The sequence below is a fragment of the Priapulus caudatus genome, unplaced genomic scaffold, assembly GCF_000485595.1.
Source record: "Priapulus caudatus unplaced genomic scaffold, Priapulus_caudatus-5.0.1 Scaffold574, whole genome shotgun sequence".
Taxonomy (NCBI): domain Eukaryota; kingdom Metazoa; phylum Priapulida; class Priapulimorpha; order Priapulimorphida; family Priapulidae; genus Priapulus; species Priapulus caudatus.
Window position 1 is genome coordinate 133,792 of NW_014577635.1, and position 24,999 is coordinate 158,790.

The window sequence follows — 24,999 nt, forward strand, 5'->3', positions numbered from 1 at the left end:
GTGACGCGGCCACCGCATAATTTTTTCCACAGGCCACGAAGCCGATCGCCTGGTAGGATCCCCCTTCCCCGAACACACACGCGCATACAAACACACGTACATCTACGCCATTAATGTACTACACAGACACACAGGTACACACACGCACCCATACAAACGCCACGTACGTTCATGTACGCATGTTCGCCACACGACATACACTTACGCCCTTATTTACCTACACAGACACACACGCACACGCACGTACGCACGCGCACAATCACATAGATCTACGCCCTTATTTACCTACACAGACACACACGCACACGTACGCACACGCACGCACGCACGAACGCACGCACGCCACAACCCATTGTAATTCACAGACGGCCCGTTCTGCCTACATACTTATTATCCAGTTACGTGCAAACTCCACAGTAGAACGTGTCTACACACACACCGCTATACACATCCTACATTGATCGTTTACCAGAAAGTGGTTAGTTTAAGCAGTGAACTACATACCTTACACATCTCACAAATTTATACACCCGGCAGCGATATCATTCTCCTAGACCGTCGATAAAAAGTAGCAGTCTACATTTATTAATTTAAATACAATTCACGAGAAGAAATAAAATCAAGAGTTAATCACATCACAACCAGAAACTTCCACTTGCAGTTACCGTAAAGCAAATCAACAAACAAACAAACAAACACACAAACTTCGCAGTGACGTTCTCAACAACAGCTTCACCACTGCACTGCGAACTGTGGAGGCTTCATTCCGCATACATCACACTCCCATCTGCTACACACCATATTATGTACATCGCAATATTTTGCACTGGCCCCCCATTCACGTAATGTGTGCCGAGGCAGATTTGTTGGCCGCGGAGAGCATTCGTAGCACCCCTCCCCTCCCTAATCATTCTACTCCGCATCATCAGACGTGGCTTCACCGCGCCTCAGCATCAGGGACCGCGCTGACGAAACACACACCACACACACACACACGCACACACGCACGCGCGCACCACAAACAACCAAAACACACTCACACACGCCGCGCGCACACACACACACACACACGCGCCACACAAACAAACACGCACGCACGCCAGCGCACGCACGCACGCACGCACGCAGCCGCACGCACGACGTCGCACAGAGTGATGTAGATGAGAGTGCGCTGCCTATTACCTAAGCTCTCCCACGCAGAGCAGAAATCTGCAGGGTATAAACTAATAATATATATATATTATATATATATATATATATTATACATACATACAACACACACACACACACACACATATATATATATATATATGTTCAATATATAGTTTCCAACTTTCAAACAATTCAGCTATAGTCGTCGTTACAGGCTGAGCACTGTGAACTTCATTTAATCCAGCAAGCCTATATATATACACACATACGTATATATATATTTAAAAAGTCAAACCCCACGTTATGCTTGCTCAAGTGAGACAGTCTATTTTTCTATGGTTGTTTTTCTAGTCATAATTAGTATTTAGTCTTAGAGGGTATCTAAATTCTAATGCTTTCACAGCGCCCACTGGAGTGCTGAAAAGAAGAGAAACGAGCAGAAATAACCTAAACCTACCAGTAATAAATCGTACGAACGTACGAACTCCATGTGCAGTAAAGTACGTAAAGTAACTAAAGTAGAACTTTACACGTACACGTAAAATAGCTTTTCCCTTGCGCACTGAGTCTTCACTTTCTACATTAGACGTTAAATTACTTTCAATATGTTATACTTTCAACACGTTGTACTTTCAACAAGTTGTACTTTCAACAAGTTGTACTTTCAACAAGTTGCACATTAAAGTACTTTCAACATGCATTGTCTAAGTGCAGGTGTAACCGAGTGTCATTGCACGCAGCCAGGAAATGTCTGCTTGATGGAGTATAATATGGAATGCCCAATACACTGAGACGCATAACAGGGGAATTTCTCCCAGTAGCCGCGCATAGCTAGTGAATTTATCTCCCATTGCCACGTGTAGCTAGGGAAATTTCTTTTTCCCATTGCCACGTGTAACTACGGAAAATTTTCTTTCCCATTGCAACGCACAACTAGGGAATTTCTCTCCCACTATCACGTGTAACCAGGGGATTTCTTCGCTCCCATCGCCACGCGTAACTAGAAAAAACATCTCTGTGCACATATAACCTACAATAGAACAGCAGTGCCCACTCACAACACACGGCATGTGTACCTCCAACTTGTAGCTAGCCCAACCCCGCTCACACGCCCCTGCACACACATGCACACACATGCACACACACGCCCCCGCACACATGCATGCACGCACGCATGTACACACCCACACACACACACACACACCAACGCACGTACCCAAATGCCTACATGCACAGACGCACCCATACACACACGCACGCACGCACGCACGCCCGCACGCACACACACATTAGGACGACGGCTTGACGACTCCGAACGCCGGCCCGACGCGGACGAAGAATCTGCGCAGGATTCCGCGTAGCTCCGGCTTCAGCTCCAGCACGACCATGTCGCACAGCTGCGGGTAGTACGCGGCCGCGTGCGTGCGGAATCTCTCCTCCGTCATCTTGAGCGTGCGCGTGAGCACGAGCAGCAGCAGCGAGCTCCACGCATCGCGATGGCTTTCCGACGACAGAGTGAGGAAGTACGCGAGCGCGTCGCGGGATGCGGTGACGAGGCGGGACTGCACGACGGGCCAGGATGCGGTGCGGGCGTCGTCGCCGTACATGCGCAGCAGCACGCGCAGCGCGCACGCGAGACTCGTCGTCTCCTGCTTCAGCAGGTTGGGCTTCATCTGCGAAGAGACGCGAGAAGAAACCGTGAGATGCTGCTACGACTAGCGCGTCGAAAATTACACAAAATATCACGATAGTTTCCGATTTATATGGACTGCAGTGCTAGATCTGCGAAGTGGCGAGAAATACAGAGATGTATGGGATGCTACGACCGTCGCGTCATGACTAAATGAAATATTAAAGGTTTCTCATAATCGATATATACAAATATAAAAGACTCCCGCGTCGGAAAACTACATGAAATATTTAAATAGTTTCTTATATGCCTAAATAATATATTGAAGGCAGTGCTAAATCTGCAAAGAGGCGAGAAAAAGCAGTAGAGGTCAGGTAGATGCTGCGACTGCGGTGATCACACACCGTGTCGAAAGACTACATGAAATATTTAAATAGTTTCTCATAAATGTTGGCGTGGCTACGAAATTCTCCACGAGACTAACAGAGACAATTATATCAGCAATTTGACAAAGCTAATAAGAATGTATCATCAAAAGCATGAACTGAAGCTGCCACAAGTAACAGCAAAGTGATTAATATAAACCAACTAACGAACTAAAACTCAACTGACAGGACCATCCATGAGAACCTGCGTCTACTGCCTCCCATGTCCACTCCCCCCGCCTCCTCAAACCCACACTACGTACCTTCCCTCTGTGTCCCCTCCCCCGCCACCACCCACCCTGTCACACTCACCTTTCCCTTGAAGCCAGCCTTCCACAGCATGTTGCGTTGCTCGTGGTTCGCGTTGAACGCCTTCGCAAACTCGTGCGACTCCAGCAAGCAGTCCAGCAGTCTCAGCAGCTGCTCCGACGTCAGGTACGAGTACATGCCCTGCTCCTCCTGCTGCCACCCTCCTCCTCCCTCGCGCGGACTCCCCCCGGCTCCTCCTCCTCCTCCACCCTGCGCCGCGGCGAGGTTGTCCGCGTCCTCCTTGCGGCTCGTCGCCGGGTAGAACACGACGTTATCGATCGTCTGTATCAGCTCCAACTGAACAACGCACTTGATGGCTAGCGAGGAGAACAACTGGTGGTCTTCGCGGGCGCGTGTACCGCCAGAGGGCGCCGCGTCTTCGTCGGCGCGCCACTCGAGGAGTCCCGTCGGCAGCGTCGTGCGGAAGATGTCGAGCATGAGGTCGCACGTCTTGTCCCACGTCGCGACGCTGAACAACGCTCCGGACGAGATCACGAGGTTCTCGAGGCAGTTCGTTCCGGAACGCGCGAGCTGTTCGTTCTCCTGCCGCACGCACCAGTGCAGCTGCGTGTAGAGGTCGTCGAGGAGAACGTCGTGCAGAACGCCGAAATACTGAGCGAAGACGTCGACGATCGCGTACAGCGCGTGGTTACACGTCGTCGTCATCCACTCCGCCTTCTCGCTCCGCTGCTCCGGCAGCTTCATGTTGTCGAAGATGCGGAAGAGAACGCGGAAGATGTCGCGCCACCAGCGCTCGCGGAACGCATCGCCGTGCGTCTTCATGATCTCGAACATCACCGTGAGGCCGCGCGTTCGCACGTCCAGCTTGCAGCGGTTGATGACGCACGAAAGCTCGAAGAGGACCGGGAACCAGCCCTTCACCCAGACGCGGTCGTCGGCGGGGACGCTGACGTCGTCGCCGGCGTGGTCCGCGAAGACTGCGGGCCGGTCGGCGACGTAGCGCGCGCAGCTGCGAATCAGCCGGATAGCTTCCATGCTCGTGTCCGGGAATGCGGCGTTGCACGCAAACTCCGACAGGCACTTGACGGCGTCCTGGAACGAGTCGATCATCGCCGGGAAGTACGCCTCGAAGACGGAGGAGACGATGAGACCCATTGTCTGGAAGGCGAGTTCTACGATGCTCTCGTCGCGGTCGGACGCGGCGAGGTGGAACGCGCTGAAGATGTTCTTCCAACCGGACTTGATGTTGTGAGCCTGCAAGGAGTTATAATTGTATTTCATCTGCAATTCATAATGACACGACTGTTATACATTTTCTAAATTCACTACTGATCTATTGACCTAAAATTGGCCTTAATGGAAATGCGGGTATTCTACACCTGGTGGCTGTTACCAGCTACCTACAGGTGGGCGTTTACGCGATGGTAGCTAACCCGCTCCTGGTGATCGTGAACACAGGTGTTTACTCGATGGCCCGGCACACACAGCCAATGTACACCTACCTGGGAATTGACCATCTGCGCGACGCAACGAACGACCATGTCGCGTATTGTCGGCGAACGATTCCTCTTCATGATGTGTTCGAACGGACGCAGGAAGTCCTTCTGGAAGCGGAAGTTTGCGAACTCGCCCTTCTCGATGAACTTCATGGAGAGCTGGCGCAGCGAGTCGACGGCGAAGAACGCGACGTCTTCGTTCGCGTTGCAGCCGACCTTGTTGAAGTGATCGCCGAGGATCTTCCAGATGCGCGACCACTGTAGTCGGATGCGGCCCATGTTGTAGTAGGAGATCTCGACGATCTTCTGAAGGCTGAACATGCGTGGGTGCGCGGCCGACGAGAGCTCCTCCTCCGACACGTGGCAGAGAGCCGTGACGAAGTCGACGATGGCGTCACCGTCGAGGCGCGTTGATCCCGTGAAGATGCGGTCGACGGCAACGACGACGCTCTGCGACGACGTCTCTCCCATCGACTCCTGCAGGCTCGCCATGCGCTTCTGATCCATGCGCGGCACGGGAACGTTGAGACTCTCCTCGTGGTGGTGCTGGTGGTGCGGACGCGCGCCGCTGCCGCTGCCGGAGATGAAACGGGTGCGCACGCCTGTCCCGATGAGTTGCGCTAGCTCCAACTGCGAGATGCATTTGAGGATTTCGAGCCACGACTTGCCGAGGTAGTTTCCGTCGGTCTGCGCGACTGCGATCAGCGTCTTTATCGTGTCGATGTTCTTTGCTTTCATCTCGGTGATCTGCGAGTTTGCGGTGAGCAGCGTGAAGCGTGAGAGCGCCTGCACGTACGCGTCCCGCTCCAGCTGCAGCCGGAAGATGCACGAGATGCGGATCGCGCAGCGGAGACCGTCGAGGCAGAGCGCCGCGATCGACGGATCGTCGCAGTCCTGCAGACCGACGGAGAACGCGGCGAGGAACGACGTCCACGCGACGCGGAACATCGGGCGCACGTGGTCGAGCTGTGTCGCCGACGTGAAGGCCGCCTCGACGTGACTCACGCTCTCCATGAGCGCCTTCGCCGTGTACGCCATCTGCTCCAGCTCCATGTTGTAGATGAGTCGCCGCTGCTTGTCGGTCGCCGCGGCGACGCTCGCTCCCTTGCGCAGCGTCTTCGTCGACACGGGCTTGATGGCGAGCTCGGCGTCGGCGATCTCGTCGTAGATCTGCGAGAGGTAGGGCTCGGGGAGGTCGCGGCTGTCGTTGATGCCACGGTTCATGCGCACGTACTGCTCCTTCGTCATCCTGTGCTTCACCGACGGGCTGTGCAGGTCCGTCGCGAGGATTATGATGGAGTACGCGAGCACGTAGGCTGTGTCGGCCGACGCAAACACGCCCGCGCTCGTGTTGCACTCGCAGTAGCGCGCCGCAAACTTCTCCATGAGCCGATCGATCTTCTGCGCCTCGCCGGGAAGCCGGAACCCCTCGAGGAACGTGCGCAGCGCCGAGACAAAGTCCGTGCCGGAGAAGTCCATCTGGTCGATGTACGCGTACATCACCTCCTTGTGGCGCATGTCGTTGTCGCCCATGTAATCGCCGATCATCGTCTTATCGAGGCGGTCCTCGCTGTGGAAGAAGGCTGCGACGTCACCGGGGGAGGCTCCTACGACGCCCTGCTGGCGCAGGAAGGAGAGGCCGTTCTTCGGCTTGCGGTTGAAGAGGTCGATGCCCTCCTCGAGGATACCCTTCTGCTGCTTGATGCTCTCGAACTGCTCCGGATTGTCGAGACGCGTGTTCGACGAGTGCCGCGAGTTGGCGAGAGAACTGCTGCTGCCGTGCGGCGACGTCCCCCCGCCGCCGCCGCCGCCGCCGCCGCCGCCACCGCGTCCCCCGCCGTCCGGCTCCGCGGGTGACGTGAGGTTCGTCTGCGGGCTCGGGTTCACGTAGAGGTCCCGTGACCACTCGACCATGCACTTGAGGATGGAGACGAGGCAGTCGAGGCCGCGTACCCTCATGCTCTTCTCCTGGTGCGACGACGCAGCCAGCTCCACGCCCTGAGCGATCTTCGACAGGTCGTTGACGAGCCGCTCGAAGATGTTCGCAAGCGCGAGATCGCAGTCGTAGTTAATGTAGATGTCGACGACGCTCTGCGCGTCGGCGCAGATGCGCGTGAGCGCCTGGATCACCATCCACTTGTGTTCGAAGGAGCTGCTGGATGTTTCCAGGATGTTCAGGAAGATCTCCTTGAAGAAGACCTCGATCTGCATCTTCAGGTGTGTCTTGAAGTTGGAGAGGAGCGTGACGAAGATCGCGAGCGAGAGTTCGAACACGTCCGGCACGGGCGAGACGCCGTTCTTCGACAGCGCGACGCACAGGTACTGCTTGATGGCGTTCACGAACATCTCGTTCGTGCGGAACACCGGCCCGGCGTTCTGAAGGATCGACAGCAGCAGCTGCAGCGAGAGTATCTTCGAGCGAAGTTCGTGCGAGCGCGGGTCTGCCGGTCCCTCCGGCAGCTGCTTCATGCTGAGCTTGCACAGCGAGCGGAACACGAGAAACGCGTCCTTCTGAAGAACGTGCGAGAACTTTGCGTGGATCTGTTCGTGAAGCTCGCTGCCGTCCATCGACGCCCCGTCCTCCGCATACTCCGACCCATACTGCGACACGGCGTCCGGCGTCCCCGCCTTCCCACCGCCGGACGCTGGAACGGTCAGCGATCCAGAGTCCGAACTCGGAGTCTCGCCGTTCACGATCGCCGGCGCCCCCTTAAGGCCGTTCTCGTCGTCGGCCGAATCGACGGCGGCGGTGATCAACTCGCCGACGATCGACGACACGATCTCCTCCGTCGACGCCGCCTCGCCGTTTGCCGGCGCCCCCTGCTGGTTCGCCGACGACTCGTCGACGTGGGGTTTTTCGTCGGCGAGCGCCTGGTTCTCCATGCGAGCGAAGATGACGTTGAGCATCTGCGTGAGGGTGGCCTTCGCCGTCGTCTGGTTGATGAGGTTGCGGCTAGCCAAGTAGATGTTGTAGCAGGTGCGCACTGCCTGCAGCACGGAGCCCTCGTGGACCTCACACGAGCTAGACGTCACCGCCGTCAGCAAGGCCTTGATGATCTGCAGCTGCACTCCCTCGTCCGTCTGCGTGCCCTGAAACATAGCGAGAGCAAAGTCACATCAGGTCCGGTTCAGTTATAAAACAAGACTGACGAGGCTGGATTGACTTACTGCCGAGTGTATATTTTTTTAAGGTTACTGAGGATTTTGTGAAAAAAGGTAGTCAGGTGTTTGGATTATGTTAACTTTGATTGAACTTTGAGCGGGTTAAGCGATAACGATATTGAATTTGTTAGGGCATTGCTCGTTTAGACTTCAGAGCAAAACGACGATTGATTGTCCAATCTGGACCAATTCTCATCATTTTCTTATCAAATGCTAAACAACCAATTCGAGAAAATATTCTTATGTCGATAATTCGTCATCGTAAACAATCGACGACATGTCCACCACTCGATCGCAGGCGCGACACGCAGCGCTACCTGGAAGCATCCGCAGATCGTCGCGATGATGCGGTCGATGAGCATCCGTCCCGGGTTGAGACTGTCCGGCGCGCTGCCCACCAGGTGGCCGTAAGCGATCAGCTTCTGCAGGCAGTCGAGCGCCGTGACGACGATACGCGGACATCGCGACGTGCACGCGAGCTCAAACGGCAGGAAGTACTTATCCGCCTCGATAAACGTCGTCGTCTCGTCCTTGGGAAGCGGCAGCGTGTCGGACGCATCACCAGGGGGCGCCGCGGCGTGCGCCTCCACCTCGGTGCGGATCTCATCGAGGGCGACCTCGCAGGCTTTCTTCAGCTGCGAGTGGTAGGAGCGGCGGATCTCCTTGTCGGCGAGGATCTTTTCGAGCGCCCGCGTGATGAACATCTCCTTCGCGCGCTGCGTCTGCTTCATGCCTCACTGTGAAGTATGCGAAAGCTGCCGACGCGGGAGAGATGCGGCCGGACGCGGGGCTACATGCATCACCGTCCGGGGAAAGCCTCGCCAGGGACGTGTTTTGTGTTGAGTCAACCAGGCGTAGGCTACGTATTTCGTGGATTCGTAAGGCTCCAGCTGTTGTTGAAAAATGGTAGTGGCAAATCGACTATGATGCGTTATAATTGAGGTCAATGGCGACTTGTCCAAGCACTGCAGAGTGATCGACTGAAAGGGTAGAGAACAGGAATGAATGAATGTTCGTCCGTCACAAGTAAGTTTGTGCAATGGAATATTTTTTTGGAAATTGGTGTCTCACAGTTAGGACTATGCTGTCTGATTTAAAACTAAAAGGTGTCTATCATAGAATTATAATTATTTAAGCCTGTTGATCCCAAAAACTAAGGGTACAGTAAATCTCTCAGTCATTATTATTATTTAGGATTAGGTGAATCGACTGCTTGTTTTACTGTCACTGTCACAATGCCTTGTCACCAAATTATTACTTTACATTACGTACGTAGCCCGTTAACCTACGACTACGAGTCAGTAATAACGGGCTGTCTATCAGTATTATTTATACCGAGGGCACCGTATATCATAATCATGCACACGTCGCATGTGACATGTTGGCAGCAATCTAGAAATGAGTCATCACTTCCAGTTCGGATACGGAAGACATCGGCTGTTGACACTTGACAACACACGTCTCACGCCAACTACGGTTATTAGTGTATCTAAAATCCGTGACCAGTCTCACCTCCTTATAACACCTGAATCATTGGAACACATTACACGTGTAGACATACGTTGACGTTGTCCTCAATACCGAAAACTTATGCTAACTTTTCCAGCCGACAAAATTCAACACATCAATTTTATGCCACCTAGTTGGGTAAGGTCCGCAATCGACGAAAACGTCTAGTTCCTATTGGTTGTAATAAGGAAATGCCACGTGACCACATAGTGTCACATTACGTCATGGTAGAAAGTGCAATCTTCATGTTAGTGCAGGATTGAACCGTCGTAAGGTTATGTGGTATGTTTGCTTATTATATTGTTTTCTTTTTATTTATTATATTGTCCAAGCATTCACAACTTTTTGTTTTAGATATAGGCTTATTAGAATACATAGTATATTGTGATATAGTTCTTTGGTAGCCATTCTAGCCACACCACAAAAATTGGTGGCAGCTAAAAAATCCCACAACAATACAAACATACATGCACTGTACACAGTGACACACACAGTGGCAAGCCACTCGCAAAATAATTCATGTATGAATAGTATGCACGGAGTCGAGCATGATAGCTATTGTATGTGTATGAACAGGGTCCAATAAATTTACAAGATGCAACTATTGCCAGTAGCACCGTAGTATTGATGTTGCTAGATTGAATGGGTAATCAATGATCATCTAGACTTACTCTCGCAACAAACATAGGCCCAAGGATAGAGAACATGGGTCCCAATAAAACCAATGGCAATGTGCCTAACCCTAACCCTAACCCTAACAATAACCCTAACCATAACCCTAACCATAACCCTAACCTATTATATTGATATAATGTTATATTTATATTGATGTAAATGACATTGGTTTTATTGGGACCCATGTTCTCTATCCTCGAACCCAAACCGACCAGGCTCTCCGACTAGTTACACGGCGGAGGACACTCTCGCCACGTAGTGTTAAGCGAGATGGGAACTTGTGGCTATCCTCGAACCCAAACGTGCATGAATGATCGCATCGTGAGACATCTGCTGATGGGTTGGCAAACAAGATTGTATAAAATTGTTGTTATGTTAGATTATCATCGGACTCATGAGAGATTTAAGACATTTTTTGTCCTTTTGTTATTTGGGTCATCAGGAGAATCGTGCCCTTCCCTCACCCTCCTACTCTCAGTTAGTAGTATTTGTAGTTCATTACCATACGGTACCCCCCCTTAATTCACATATTTCACATTCAACTTCATTTCTGGTGAATTAAATTCAACAAACTTGTTTATCAATTATCGTAATACTGTACGTGTTACATCATTTAATAATTCATATTTGTTTGAAAATGCTCAGTTGAATTCATAATTTTGCTTGTCCAACTTCTTTTCCTTGGATGCAGGAACCTATCTCCAATTATACAATGAAAGTTGCTGAGAAAATTGGGCGTGCATTGCAGATTTTTGCAGCACATACTATTTTCTGGAACGCATCGATTCCATACGCCAGTGAATTGTTGTATATTAACCATATTACGTAGCAGTAACACAATTTCCAATACTGGACGGCTATAAATATAGGGGAAATGGTTCAAATCTTTCTTCTAAGAGTTAAATGTTGTGTGCACGTAGTTAAGAAGTTCTGTATGGCACAAAGTGCTATTATTACAGTGTTGCTTGAGTGCGTAGGAAGTGTGGAGCTGTGGCAGTGGTCAGGAAGTGAATGACAGGATGACCTGCAAACGTGTAAACGTAATATAAGTTTCACATCCTGTATACAACAACAGTTCCAGATGGTGGACACTTCGTAACGCCAGAAATGCATACGTTGAGTAAAAAGCAAACACCATTGACAAGCAAATTCTACTTTTACAGCTAGTGGTATGAACAAACACAGTGTGCTGTATGTAAAGTTCTGGATAGTAGAATCAACAATGTGAAATGCAGTAATTCGGCAGGCAATGGGAATGCATATGTGAGAGCATTTTGTAATGGCTGCCACACAAACAAGATTCTGAATCATGGATGTGACTTAATGTGTGTATAATTTTATTTATTATATATGATAATGTTATTGATTTCATCTTTCCAGGATGAATTGAGGGATTTTTTGGCAATGTAAAATTTTTTTACATCAATCCAAGGCACCATTCAGTATGAGCATAGTCAGACGCACGTCAACCATGAGTGGGTTTAGAGTAGAACACGCAGTGAAACGTTACTTGACGTGTTGGCCATTCCAAGACACAAGACACCTGCTAATCATTCTCATCGTGGCCACCTTGACACTCCTGCCATGTAAGTAATTGTTGGCATCTCCTGTCCCATGCACAATGCATACAGGTGTGATAAACTCATGCATCAATGTTGTTCAAAGGTGACAAATTACAGTTTTTTGATTTACCTGTCTTTTGATTCAGCCTGCCGAGGTTAAAATATACATATTATTGGCTGCCTCCAGTTTTAGCCACATGTCAGGAAGACAGCAGCCGAAATAACTAATTAAAATCGCGTAAACACATCACCAGCATTTTCGTTATCCGATAAGTAAAAACGGGAAAGTTTGCTCGCCAAAGTTGGCTCGACCGCTACCTCACCTACCACATCGATTAATCAAAAACGAGCGAAATAATTCGTTTTTCTCCCGCAGGTGGCGCTGCCGACGAGTGCCAGAACGAGGTGGACGTCTCGGCCGCCAGGTGGCGGGTCACGCCGCTCGACGGTTCGGCGGCGGGTAACTACACGAAGCTGAACGGGGCGTCGGACCTCGCGCGATGTCGTGACGCGTGCTGCGTGCTCCCTGCATGCAACGTCATCTTGCTATACAACGAAGACTGCTACCTGATCGCGTGCGCGTCGGATGCGGGGTGCGAGCAGATGCCGCGCGACGACGACAGGTTTGAGCGCTCTGCGATGCTCGCCGTTCGTCCTGTGGGTGAGTGACGACAATACGAACTCCTGGCATCGTACGGTAACACATGGCGAACACGTAGCTCAATCATAGTTTGGGACCCCGACATATATGGTTCGCAAATGTGCTAAATTAATCCAGGGCGCTAAACTAGGATTGGGCTCGTATAACACGAACCCCCGCAGCTTTGTATGCAAGACCCGGATGGGCCCGGATCTTTCAAACGATGTTTTCCAAGTCTGGGGAAAGTTCTGGAAAGTGGGCTTTGGTGTTTGAAGGTCCTGGGAGTTAAGCGCATGTGTGTTGTGTCCACATTTAGCATTGATGGTAACACGTTTATTGTCCTAAAAAATAGAACCCGTTTTACTGTTTGGGAGGGCAATGAAATTTGCTTGAGCTGGGTTAAGTAAAGGTCAACGCCATGACGGTGACGCTGTCAGGTGGAAAACGATGCTCTGCCAATTGCGATTCGAAAAGCTACCGCCTTATGATCTTGATGTTACCTCTCCGCACAAATAGCAAAACTAAGCCTGGAATCTAGGTTTAGTACTCACTATTGAGCCAAATGGGGCTATAAATACCTGGTTATATTTAACACAACGCCAGCGTGCCAAAACAATTGTAAATACATGTGTAAAGAACAGGATATAGTTGTCGATGCAACTAATGCAAATCTTTGTGCATTCAACGTTTTGACAGATACAGAATACACCCCCATTAGGTCACTAACCTACGTCATGCACAGTCACTCAATGCCTCACAGAAGTGTTTCATATGGGACCTGACACAACATTCTGTTGTGACTGCCAGTCAATCAACTACTGGCTTCATTGATATTTACCGCAGGGTGGGTTGGGTTAGAAGGTTAGTTACCTTAGCTAACTCATTGCCACGAACTACCGTAGGGTGCGCACACGCACTCCCGTAGCAACACCGCGTCTTCATTGAGCTCTGCAGCTTCCCTGCTTGCAGGCAAGCAATCTGCGACGGGGAGATACGGCGGGAGGGATTCGCCGGTCACCGCCGATGACGACGACGACGACTATGAGGATGTCGACCTCGGGCCGCACGACGACTGCGACCCAGGGGCGCCAGCGAGCTGTCCGCGCGGCGAGGTGTGCCGGCGACGCCTCGTCGGATACTACGTGTGCGAGTGCCCCGCGGGGACCGTGCGTGAATTTACGAGCCGCGAGTGTGTCGGTGAGTGCTTCACACGTATATACGCATGACGTATGTATACGCACGACGTATGTGTACGCACGACGTATGTGTACGCACTACGTATGTATACGCACGCGTATATATATGCGCACGACGCAGTGTGTAGCACCGACGATATTGTACGCATGCAACGTATGTGTACGCACTATCGTATGTGTACGCACGACGTAATGTGTACGCACTACGTATGTGTAAGGGCACTAAGCGTATATGTACGCATAACGTATGTATTCGCACTGATGTATATACGCACGACGTAATAATAACGCACAGACGCATGTGTACGCACTGACGTATGTGTACCAGCTACGTATATGTACGCACGAAGTAATGTGTACGCCACTACGTAATATGTCACTACTACGTATGTATTACGCACTATGTATATACGGCACGGACGTATATATTCGCGACGACGCATGTGTACGGCAGCGGAACCGTATAATTTAGCACTACGTATATGTACGACGCAGACGTATATGTACGCATGACGTATGTGTATCGCACGATCGTATGTGTACGCAGCGACGTATATATTCCACGACGCATGTGTATAGGCCACGACGTATGTGTACGCACGACGTATGTGTACGCATGACGTATGTGTACGCACGACGTATGTGTACGCACGACGTATGTGTACGCACTACGTATATGTACGCACTACGTATGTATTCGCACTATGTATATACGCACGACGTATATATACGCACGACGCATGTGTACGCACGACGTATGTGTACGCACTACGTATATGTACGCACTACGTATATATACGCACTACGTATGTACGCACTACGTATATACGCACTACGTATATATACGCACTACGTATATACGCACGACGTATGTACGCACGACGTATGTACGCACTACGTATATATACGCACGACGTATGTACGCACGACGTATATGTACGCACGACGTATGTACGGCCACGACGTTATAGTATGACGCACGACGTCATATGTACGCACGACGTATATGTACGCACGACGTAGTATGTACGCACGACGTATATGTACGCACGACGTATACTTACGCAGCGACGTATATGTCGCACGAACGTATATGTACGCACGACGTATATGTAAGCGCAACGACGTATATTATACGCACGACGTATATGTACGCACGACGTAATAATCGTATACGCAACGACGTATGTACGCACGACGTATGTAGACACGACGTAATGTACGCACGACGTAATAACTACGCACGACGTTATATACGCAGACGTATGTACGCACCTGATACGTTATATGTACGGCACGACGTATGTACGCACGACGTATGTAACGCAACGCTGACGTATGTACGCACTAGACGTATGTAACGCCTACGTATATGTACCACACGTAATGTCGCACGATATACCACGACGTATGTACGCACACGTATGTACGCACGACGTATATATACGCACGACGTATGTACGCACGACGTAATGTACGCACTAACTATGTATGCACTACGTTTATATGCATGATGGGAGAGGAATCGCGGGATTCATGCGGATCCGGGAGAGTTAGCGGAATGTTACAGTGCCGGTTTTTCCCTTCTTGGAATTCCTGGATGATGGCTGTGCTGTCGAGAGTTCTGAAAAGTTGGCTGTTGATATGTTAACGTTAAAGGGTTCCTGATGTTGAGCACACGTGATACTGTAAGCTCGTGTAAGATTTTCATGCTTAGTCAGCATGGCAAGATGCAACAGAACAGGCCATGTAGAACATTTGTGAATATTCTACACACGTACATGTAGATTGATATATATATATTATATATATATATATATATGTATACGTAGTATCTATACACGTAGGTGGATAGGGGGAATGTGAAGAGAGTAGACGTTTATCTTGAAAGACGACGCTACAAAAAATCTTTTTAAGTGATGCTGACAATCGCTCAAGAGCTAGTCACTGTTAGATCAGTTGTCAGCAGCGTATACGTATCCCAGTGTTTTCATTCCATGCAGATGTGACAGATAAGCTTGGCATGGGAGCTGATGTCAGACGAGTGACGATGACACGCAGCCTGACAGCAGAATTGTGGAAGCTAGTTGTTTGCTTGTTCGGTATTGACGCATGCATGCCGCACGAGAGTTTGTGACGAATCGTCGGGCGCGGAATGGGCGTCTGCCATGTGACGGACGGATTCGTGCGAGAAGATTCGACCGGAGACTGGCTTAGGTGTGCGGCCAGTTATGTAGCATTTCATACAAGTATTTATATAGAGCATGAAGACTGGCGGCTTGTGACTAGAAAAGATGATGGAACATATCTGGGGCATGTGTGCGTGTGGAGATAGAACGTGAGAAAAGGGAGACGGAGGGAAGGGGAGATTATTGAGCGAGAGAGAGAGAGAGAGAAGAGAAGAGAGAGGGGGAGAGGGAGGGAAGGGGAGATTGATTGAGAGAGAGGGAGACAGTGAAAGAAGATGAGAGAGAGAGAGAGAGAGAGAGTAAGAGAGAGAGAGAGAGAGAGAGAAGAGAGAGAGAGAAAGAGAGAGAGAGAGAAAGAGAGAGAGAGAGAGAAGAGGCAGAGAGAGAGAGAGAGAGAGAGAGAGAGAGAGAGAGAGAGAGAGAGAGAGAGAGAGAGAGAGAGAGAGAGAGAGAGAGAGAGAGAGAGAGAGAGAGAGAGAAAGAAGAGAGGAGAGGGAGAGAGAGAAAGGAGGAATGGAGAGAGAGAGAGAGAGAGAGAGAGAGAGAGAGAGAGAGAGAGAGAGAGAGAGAGAGAGAGTAAGCGAGAGGGAGGGGGTATGCATGGCTTTTGTTTTGCTGCTGTCTGCCTAAGCGCATAACCAGACAGAACAGATTTTCTGCATATCTGCGCGTGTAGAACCTGAAATACTTTGCTGTGTACGATTTGCATATGTGTGCACTTGGTTTGTTACAGCGATGTCATCCACACCACCGTCAACATCACCCAATGCAGCCAAAAGCTCAACGTCACAGAAAGTCAATGGAAAACAGTCGGTTGACAAATCGATTGTCACCAGTACAGGTCAGCAGAATATATTGATAATGTTGTGATTTTATTTCTTCTTGAATGTAAGTGTGTAGCATATCTTTGCTCCATCATGACTCACCACGTCTTAACGGTTGTCTTCATCACATGTGTCCATATTTCCTCAGCTCACTGAGGCATTCTGCTCTTTTCGCGTTTTGTAACTGTGTTAATATGATTTCCATTATATTCTAAAACCTTCTCATGTGTGTAATCTCAAGCAGTTGTATCGAGATGTGAGCAGAATCATTCTCGAAACGATTTCAGAACTGGCGACTAACTAAAATAACTTCATCACTTGCAGCATGTTCTTTTCTTTGTTTGCACCGTACTGTGTCTCTGTCGTGCGTGTATTTAGTTTTCGGGCGCATTCTCTCACTATCAGCGCCCCCTACACCGTCTCCCGCTAACGGCGCGTCTGTCAACAAGCATGACCTGTCAACTGCTCAGCCGTCTGTGGCTACTGTGTCACCGTCGTCGTCAACCGCAGCAGCAGACAGTAGCTCTACAGCTGTGCCCCCCACGACGGTGTCTAGCACGAAGAAGACACCTAGCACCACGTCTTCGGTTGGTGAGTAATCCAGGCGACCCCCTCACCCATCCCTCCCCCTCCCCTCCACCCCATCCCTCCACATCTCTCGTCTCCACACTTCCACATCTCCACCTTCCCATCCCCCCCCCACCATTCACTTTCTCACGTTTGAGGGTGTGGAGGAGGCATGGATGAGCTTTTAACAACTGTAGAATGTAATGACGATGTTGTTGTTGTTGTTGTTGTTGTTGTTGTTGTTGTTGTTTATCGTGGTCATTGCAACCTATCGTTCACTCAGTCTGCTGTAATCGTTAACATTGATGAGCTCGTTAAGCATTCAGAGTGTTTCAGTAGAGTTTGTCACTAACTACGCGGCTCAGTGACTCGTTGAGTCCTCGTGGGGGTAGTGGTGCAGTGGATCTACACCTCAGAGAGCGAATGCTAGACATTTGTTATACACCGTCGATGCATTCAGACGTTAGACTGATTACAGCTCGACGATGTTACATGTGTGCATTTTATGGTGGCTTTTGCACATGAATGGTGTGGTAAATCTATGCCCCAGAGAGTGAATGATACACACTTATTATACATTGTCGATGCATTCAGACGTTAGACTGATGAAGACGTAACATGTGTGCGTTTTTCTCGCTGTGCAGTGCACCCGCTGGTCGTGTCGGCAGGAGATAACAAGCAGCTGCAGCTTCCGGAGAATGAAGTCAGTCTGTCCGCATACACCGTGCCTAATGAACCGACAGGTACACTGGCAAAACTAAAGTGTGTGCATGTGAGAGAGGAAAGGGGGAGAGACACGGAGATAGAGAGGTAGAGTGAGAAAGAGAGAGGGGGAGGGAGAGAGAACGAGAGAGAGAGGAGAGAGAGAGAGAGGAGAGAGAGAAGAGAGAGAGAGAGAGAGAGAGAGAGGAGAGAAGAGAGGAGAGAAGATAGAGAGGAGGAGGAAGGAGAGAGAGAGAGAGAGAGAGAGAAGAGAGAGAGAGAGGAGAGAGAGAGAGAGAGAGAGAGAGAGAGAGAGAGAGAGAGCGTGCGCGAGTGTGTGTGTTACAGCACGGGTGATGGGTCCTCCTTTCTTGCTGTGGTACATCGACGTTTGGCTAATATCTGCCACTCACCTACATAGATTGCCACCATGCCATGTTCCAGTTTCTGTGCCTTGGTGCATGCGTGTAAAATTTGTAATAGTGCTCTAAAACCTCAAAGGCAGTACTCTGATTTTGACCCTACACCCACTAAATGCAGCACTTTCTTGCCTCGCCTCCCCAAAACTAACAATTGTACCCGTCTGCTGCTACTGCGAGTAGTAATGACTTGGTAATGATAAGTGCACGCGTGGTATCTATGGTAATTCATAAGGTGACTGTGATTTCTCTAGGCGAGTATGAGTGGGCGTTGCTCGAACACCCGCCAGTGGAGAACCCCGGCACGATCCTAGCAGCACACAGCCACGCTCACGCTCACAGAGGTACGGTCGCAGTACTACAGCAAGCAGACTCCATGTCCTGATAGAGATAGTGATAGAGGAAGAGCAATAATAATAGCAACATGAGTGCTAGCAGTGTACGGTCAAATCTGTGTTGGCGGACAGCTGTATAGAACATGCTAGCCCTATTCCTAGCCCTATCTGTACAGGATACTTTTGGAATTTTATCTCGGGTGACCCTCTCGTACCGGTTTTACTATATATGTAGTTGGTCGAGGACAAACTTTGCTATATTGTAATGTGTTATTCATTCTCTCCAGCAGATATAGGGTTAGTGTGTGTGTGGGGGTGGGGTATGTTGCGATGTTGAGACACGTTACTTAAAGGGATCCTTTACTCTATGTTCTAGGTTTATTTTCAGTTAATTTAGGTTAAAATTACGCTACAAAAAAAGTTTCATGGTTCAATCACCATTAGAATTTTTTTTTTATGTTTTAAAACTAACGACTACAGTTTGATTACAAATGACGGTGGCGCCACTCAAAGCGCATGATCTGAAAAGTTGCGCAAAACGACTTTCCAGCCAAGGGCTACAGATTGAGGGTGTTCCTTATTTATTAATTTAAAAGCAAAAGGATTGTAATATCTTATAAACGACATATAGTTTCAGTTATATTATGGATAAATTTGTCCTAAAATGAACATCGTTCGGTTAAATAGCATTTCGGTATAAATATAATTGCACCTTTGTGATTAGCCCTCGGTCTGTAACGTGCAAAATATATTGGGAAATGCGCAACTTTTTCAGGGTGGCAGCACGGTCGCGGGTGTCAATGGTGCCGTTCAAATTTCGTAGCGTTGATGTATAATTAATTAACAATAAAATTAGGTGTCTGGTAACAGGTACATGTGGGTATAGACGATTTGTTATACAGTAAGTACAGTTGTATGCAGTAAAATCTTAGAGTCTAGTATCCGTTTAAGTGGCCTTGGTTGTACCGGTCCTGGGTGCTGTAGTTTATTACTTTATGTGATTGTTGCAGTTGGTCGCAGGGCTGTACAGCTTCAAGGTCAGCGTACGGGCGCCAGGCGTGTACGGCGAAAACTTTGTAAACGTCACCGTTCTTGCTGGTAAGTCACTGAAGTTGATCGACTGATATCTTCTTCTTCTATATTAGTGCCGTCGACATTGTTGCCCTATGAACGTTGGGAAACTGATGAACGGTTTTATGTTTTCGTTGGTTATATATACTATGTCCGGATTACTCAACATCCGTTAGTTGCTATTTTATCTGCAACATGACATCACTGCATTGTTAATCATTATTTCTTCACGACGTATGTACGCACTAACTATGTATGCACTACGTTTATATGCATGATGGGAGAGGAATCGCAGGGATTCATGCGGATCCGGGAGAGTTACGGAATGTTACAGTGCCGTTTTTCCTTCTTGGAAATTCCTGGATGATGGGCTGTGCTGTCGGAGAGTTCTGAAAAGTTGGCTGTTTGATATGTTTAACGTTAAAGGGTTCCTGATGTTGAGCACAGGATTACTGTAAGCTCGTGTAAGATTTTCATGCTTAGTCAGCATGGCAAGATGCAACAGAACAGGCCATGTAGAACATTTGGTGAATATTCTACACACGTACATGTAGATTGATATAGATATATATATATATATATATATGTATACGTAGTATCTATACACGTAGGTGGATAGGGGGAATGTGAAGAGAGTAGACGTTTATCTTGAAAGACGACGCTACAAAAAATCTTTCTAAGTGATCTGACAATCGCTCAAGAGCTAGTCATGTTAATCAGTTGTCAGCAGCGTATACGTATCCCAGCGTTTTCATTTCCATTGCAGATAAGCTTGGCATGGGAGCTGATGTCCAGGCGAAGAACGATGACACGCAGCCTCACACAGAATTGTGGAAGCCAGTTGTTTGCTTGTTCGGTATTGACGCATGCATGCCGCACGAGAGTTGTGTGACGAATCGTCGGGCGCGGAATGGCGTCTGCCAGTGTGACGACGGATTCGTGCGAGAAGATTCGACCGGAGACTGCTTAGGTGTGCGGCCAGTTATGTAGCGTTTCATACAAGTATTTATATAGAGCATAAGACTGCGGTGTGTGCTAGAAAGATGATGGAACATATCGGGGGCATGTGTGCGTGTGGAGATAGAAAGTGAGAAAAGGGAGATGGAGGGAAGGGGGAATTATTGAGCGAGAGAGAGAGAGAGAGATCTAATGCCAGCGCGATGTCACGTTGTGGACGATTGACAGTAATTGATGTAATGTCACATCCATTGAAGAATATAAGATAACCAAGCAGCATGTCATCTTGAGCACGATATGACAGTTAACGATGCGTTAATGTCACATCAGTGAAGAAATAATGATTAACAATGCAGCGATGTCACGTTGTAGACGATATGACAGTTAACGATGCGTTAATGTCACATCAGTGAAGAAATAATGATTAACAATGCAGCGATGTCACGTTGCAGAATACCAATAAGCAACTAACGGATGTTGAGTAATCCGACATAGTATATATAACCATACGAAAACATAAATACGTTCATTCAGTTTCCCAACGCAAGGGCAACAATGCGACGGGCAACTAATAAGACAAGAAGATATCAAGTCGATCAGCTCAGTGTACTACCAGCAAGAACGTGACGTTTACAAAGTTTCGCCGTACACGGCCTGGCGCCCAAGTCAACGTTCTGACCTGAAGCTGTAGGGCAGGCCCTGCGACCAACTGCAAACAATCAGCATAAAGTAATAAACTACAGCACTCAGGACCGGTCTACAACCAAGGCCCACTTAAACGGATAACTAGACTCTAAGATTTTACTGGCATAACAACTGTACTTACTGTAATAATCAAATCGTCTATATCCCAAAGTAGCCTCGTTAGCCGAGACACTCTAATTTTTATTGGTTAATTAATTATAGCATCAACGCTAACGAAATCTGCAGCGGGCACCATTGACGCGAAGGCGACGCCCCGCGACTGTGCTGGCCACCCTGATAAAAGTTCGCAATTTTCCCATATATTTTGCACGTTACAGACGCGAGGCTCAATCCACAATAGTGGCAATTATATTTATACCGAAAATGCTATTTAACGCGAACGATGTTCTATTTTAGGACAAAATTTATCCATAATTAATATAGGGTTCAACTGAAACTAATGTCTTCTATAAGATATACAACGCTTTTCTTTTAAATTAATAAATAAGGGAACACCTCAACTGTACCGCTTGCTGAGAAGTTCGTTGCGGCAACTTCTTCAGATCATGCGCTTGTGAGTGGCGCCAGCCGGTCATTTGTAATCAAACTTAGTCGTAGTTCTTAAACACATAAAAAAAAAAATCTAAATGGTGATGAAATCCATGAAACTTTTTTGTACGTAATTTTAACGACTACAAATTCAACCTGCAAATAGAACCTAGAACAATGAGAGTAAAGGACTCACCTTTAAGTAACGGTCTCAACTATCGCAACATACCCGTATCCACCCCCACACACACACACTAACACCTAATAATCCTGGAGAGAATTGAATAACACATTACAATAATAGCAAAAGTTTGTCCTCGACTCAAACACATATATAGTAAAAACCTGGTACGTAGTAGGGTCAACCCGAGAATAAAGCCAAAAGTATCCTGTATCAATAGGACTTAGAAATAGGACTAGCATGTTCATACAGGCGTCCGCCAACACAGATTTGACCAGTGCCACTGCTAGAGCATCATGTTGCTATATTATTGCTCTTATCCTTCTAAACACATCTCTATCAGGACCTGGAGTCTGCTGCCTTAGTACTGCGAACGTACTCTGTGAGGCGTGAGCGTGGCTGTGTCTGCTAGAATCAGTGCCGGGGTACATCTCACACTGCGGATGTTCAGCAACGCCCAGCTCATCACTCGCCCTAAGACGAAAATCACAGTTCACCTATGAATTACCATACTACCTACGCTTGCACTTATCATTACCGATTCATACTACTTCGCATAGCAGCAGACAGGCTACAATTGTTATTTGGGGAGCGAGCAAGAAAGTGCTAGCATTTAGTGGTGTAGGGTCAAAATCAGAAGTACTGCCATTGAGGCGTTTTTAGAGCACCATATTACAAAATTTTACAGACGCTCACCAAGGCATCAGAAACTGGAACATGGCATGGGTGGCAAATCTATGTAGGTTGATGGCAGATATAGCCAAACGTCGATGTCCAAGCAAGAAAGGAGACAACATTCACCCGTGCTGTAAACACACACCCTCCGCACCTCTCATCTCCGTCTCCTCTCTCTCTCTTCGAGGCCTCTCTCTCTCTCCGCTCGTCCTCCTCATCCTCTCTCTCTCTCTCTCTGCTCTCACCTTCCTCTCCCTCTCTATCTGCTCATCTCTCTCACTCTCCTCTCAGATCTTCGTCTCGTTCTCTTGTCTCTCATCTCTCTCTCTTTCTCTCCTCTCTCATCTGTCTCTCCTCTCTCTCGCTCTCTCGCGCGTTCTGCTCCGTCTCGCCCCCTCTCTCTTTCTCACTCTACCTCTCTTATCTCGCGTGTCTCCTCTTCCACCTTATCCTCTCTACACATGCACAGCACTTTAGTTTTGCCAAGTGTAAACCTGTCGTTCATCTAGGCCGGGTATATCGCGGATCAGACTGTATCATTCTCCGGAAGGCTGCAGCTTTGTTATCGCCTCGCGACATCGACCCAGCGTGCACTGCATTCAGACGAGAAAAAACACACATGTTGTACGTCTTTCATCAGTCATACGTCTGAATGGCATCGACAATGTATTAATAAGTGTGTAATTCACTCTCTGGGATAGATTTACCACACGCATTCATCGTGCAAAAGCCACCATGAAAATGCACACATGTTAGACATCGTCGAGCGTCAATCATCCAAACGTCTAATGCATCGACGGTAATAACAAATGTCTAGCAATTCGCTCTCTAGGTGTACGATCCACTGCAACACACTACCCCCACGTGACTTCAAACGAGTCACTGAGCGCCGCGTATTAGTGACACAATCTCTACTTAAAACACTCTGAATGCTTAACGACTCACATCAATGTTAACGATTACAGCAACTGAGTAACGATAGTTGCGCATATGACCACGAAATACAACAAACAACAACAACAACATACAACAACAAACAATCATCGCATTACATCCTACAGTATGTAAAAGGCTCATCCATGCCTCCTCACATACACCCTCAAACGTTGAGAAAGTGAATGGTGGGGGGGGGAAAATGGGAAAGTTGGAGGTGGAGATGTGGAAGAACCGAGAGATGGGGTGGTGGGTAGGGTGGGCGAGGATGTGAGGGTCGCCTGGATACCACGCAAGCCGAAGACGTGGTGCAGGTTCTTCTTCGTGCTAGAGCATGCCAGTCGTGGGGCACAGCTGCGTAGAGCTATCTGTCTGCTGCTGGGTTGACACGACGGTGACACAGTAGCCCAGACGGCTGAGCATCTATCTATGTCATGACACGCCCTGTTGACAGCAGACGGCAAGTGGAGCCGTTGAGCGGGGACGACGGTGAAGGGGCGCGCCGCTGATAGTGGAGAATCGCCCCGACAAACAAAAACACCAGCATCACGAATCAATAGATCACATGTACGGTGCAAACACAGAAAAGCAACATGCCTGCAATATGAAGTTATTAGTTTAGCTCGGCCAGTTCTGAAATCGTTTCGAGCATGATTCTGCTCACATCTCGATTACAAACTGCTGCTTGAGATTTACTACATATGCAGAATGTTGAGAATATTGAAAGGATAATCATATTAAACACAGTTACAAAACGAAAAAAGCACTCAGAAAAGGCCATGAAAGCGTGATGAAATATGGACACATGTGAAGAAGACAACCGTACAGACGTGGTGTAGGCATGAGGAAGCAACGATGTGCTACACACTACATTCAAGAAGTAAATAAAATCATCAACATTATCAATATATTCTGCTGACGCGTACGGTGACACCGATCTGATTTGTCAAACCGACTGTTCTTTCCATTGACTTTTCCTGTGACGTTGAATTCGGCTGCGTTGGGTTGAGTGTGTCGGTGGTGTGGAGCACATTCGCTGTAAAGAACACGAAAGGTGCAACATTGGCATATCAACCGTACATGCAGCAAATGTATTGTCAGGTTCTAAACACATCGCAGCAGAAGTGAGCAGCAATAATAAGGTCTGTGTCCTGCATGGGGTTCTGTATGCGCTTAGGCAGACAGCAGCAAAGACA

General features: G+C 48.5%; 2 protein-coding genes across 2 annotated transcripts in view; one reads left to right on the forward strand and one right to left on the reverse strand.

Moving 5' to 3' along the window:
* Window positions 1-1,159: 1,159 nt before the first annotated feature.
* Window positions 1,160-9,783, reverse strand: LOC106811787 (brefeldin A-inhibited guanine nucleotide-exchange protein 1-like). Its single transcript, XM_014815506.1, has 5 exons — window positions 9,648-9,783; window positions 8,453-9,115; window positions 4,980-8,063; window positions 3,520-4,731; window positions 1,160-2,825 (listed from the first exon to the last, which is right to left on the reverse strand). The coding sequence occupies exons 2-5, from the start codon at window positions 8,864-8,866 to the stop codon at window positions 2,442-2,444; spliced, it is 5,094 nt and encodes a 1,697-aa protein (XP_014670992.1). The 5' UTR covers window positions 8,867-9,115; window positions 9,648-9,783; the 3' UTR covers window positions 1,160-2,441.
* A 107-nt stretch (window positions 9,784-9,890) lies between these two features.
* The window catches only part of LOC106811782, a 16,907-nt gene continuing 1,798 nt past the window's right edge, over window positions 9,891-24,999 (forward strand). Inside the window, exons 1-5 of the mRNA XM_014815499.1 lie at window positions 9,891-9,926; window positions 11,700-11,905; window positions 12,258-12,542; window positions 13,491-13,718; window positions 20,591-20,794. Coding sequence (XP_014670985.1) covers window positions 11,764-11,905; window positions 12,258-12,542; window positions 13,491-13,718; window positions 20,591-20,794 — 859 coding nt within the window. The 5' untranslated portion in view covers window positions 9,891-9,926; window positions 11,700-11,763. The remainder of the gene's footprint in view (window positions 9,927-11,699; window positions 11,906-12,257; window positions 12,543-13,490; window positions 13,719-20,590; window positions 20,795-24,999) is intronic.

Excerpts from the sequence above, each read along its gene's own strand:
- LOC106811787 (XM_014815506.1), bottom strand. The coding sequence starts at position 8,866 with ATGAAGCAGACGCAGCGCGCGAAGGAGATGTTCATCACGCGGGCGCTC. Across the intron at positions 4,732-4,979 it reads CGCAGATGGTCAATTCCCAG|GCTCACAACATCAAGTCCGG; the intron begins GTAGGTGTACAT and ends AACTCCTTGCAG. Across the intron at positions 2,826-3,519 it reads AGGCTGGCTTCAAGGGAAAG|ATGAAGCCCAACCTGCTGAA; the intron begins GTGAGTGTGACA and ends GTCTCTTCGCAG.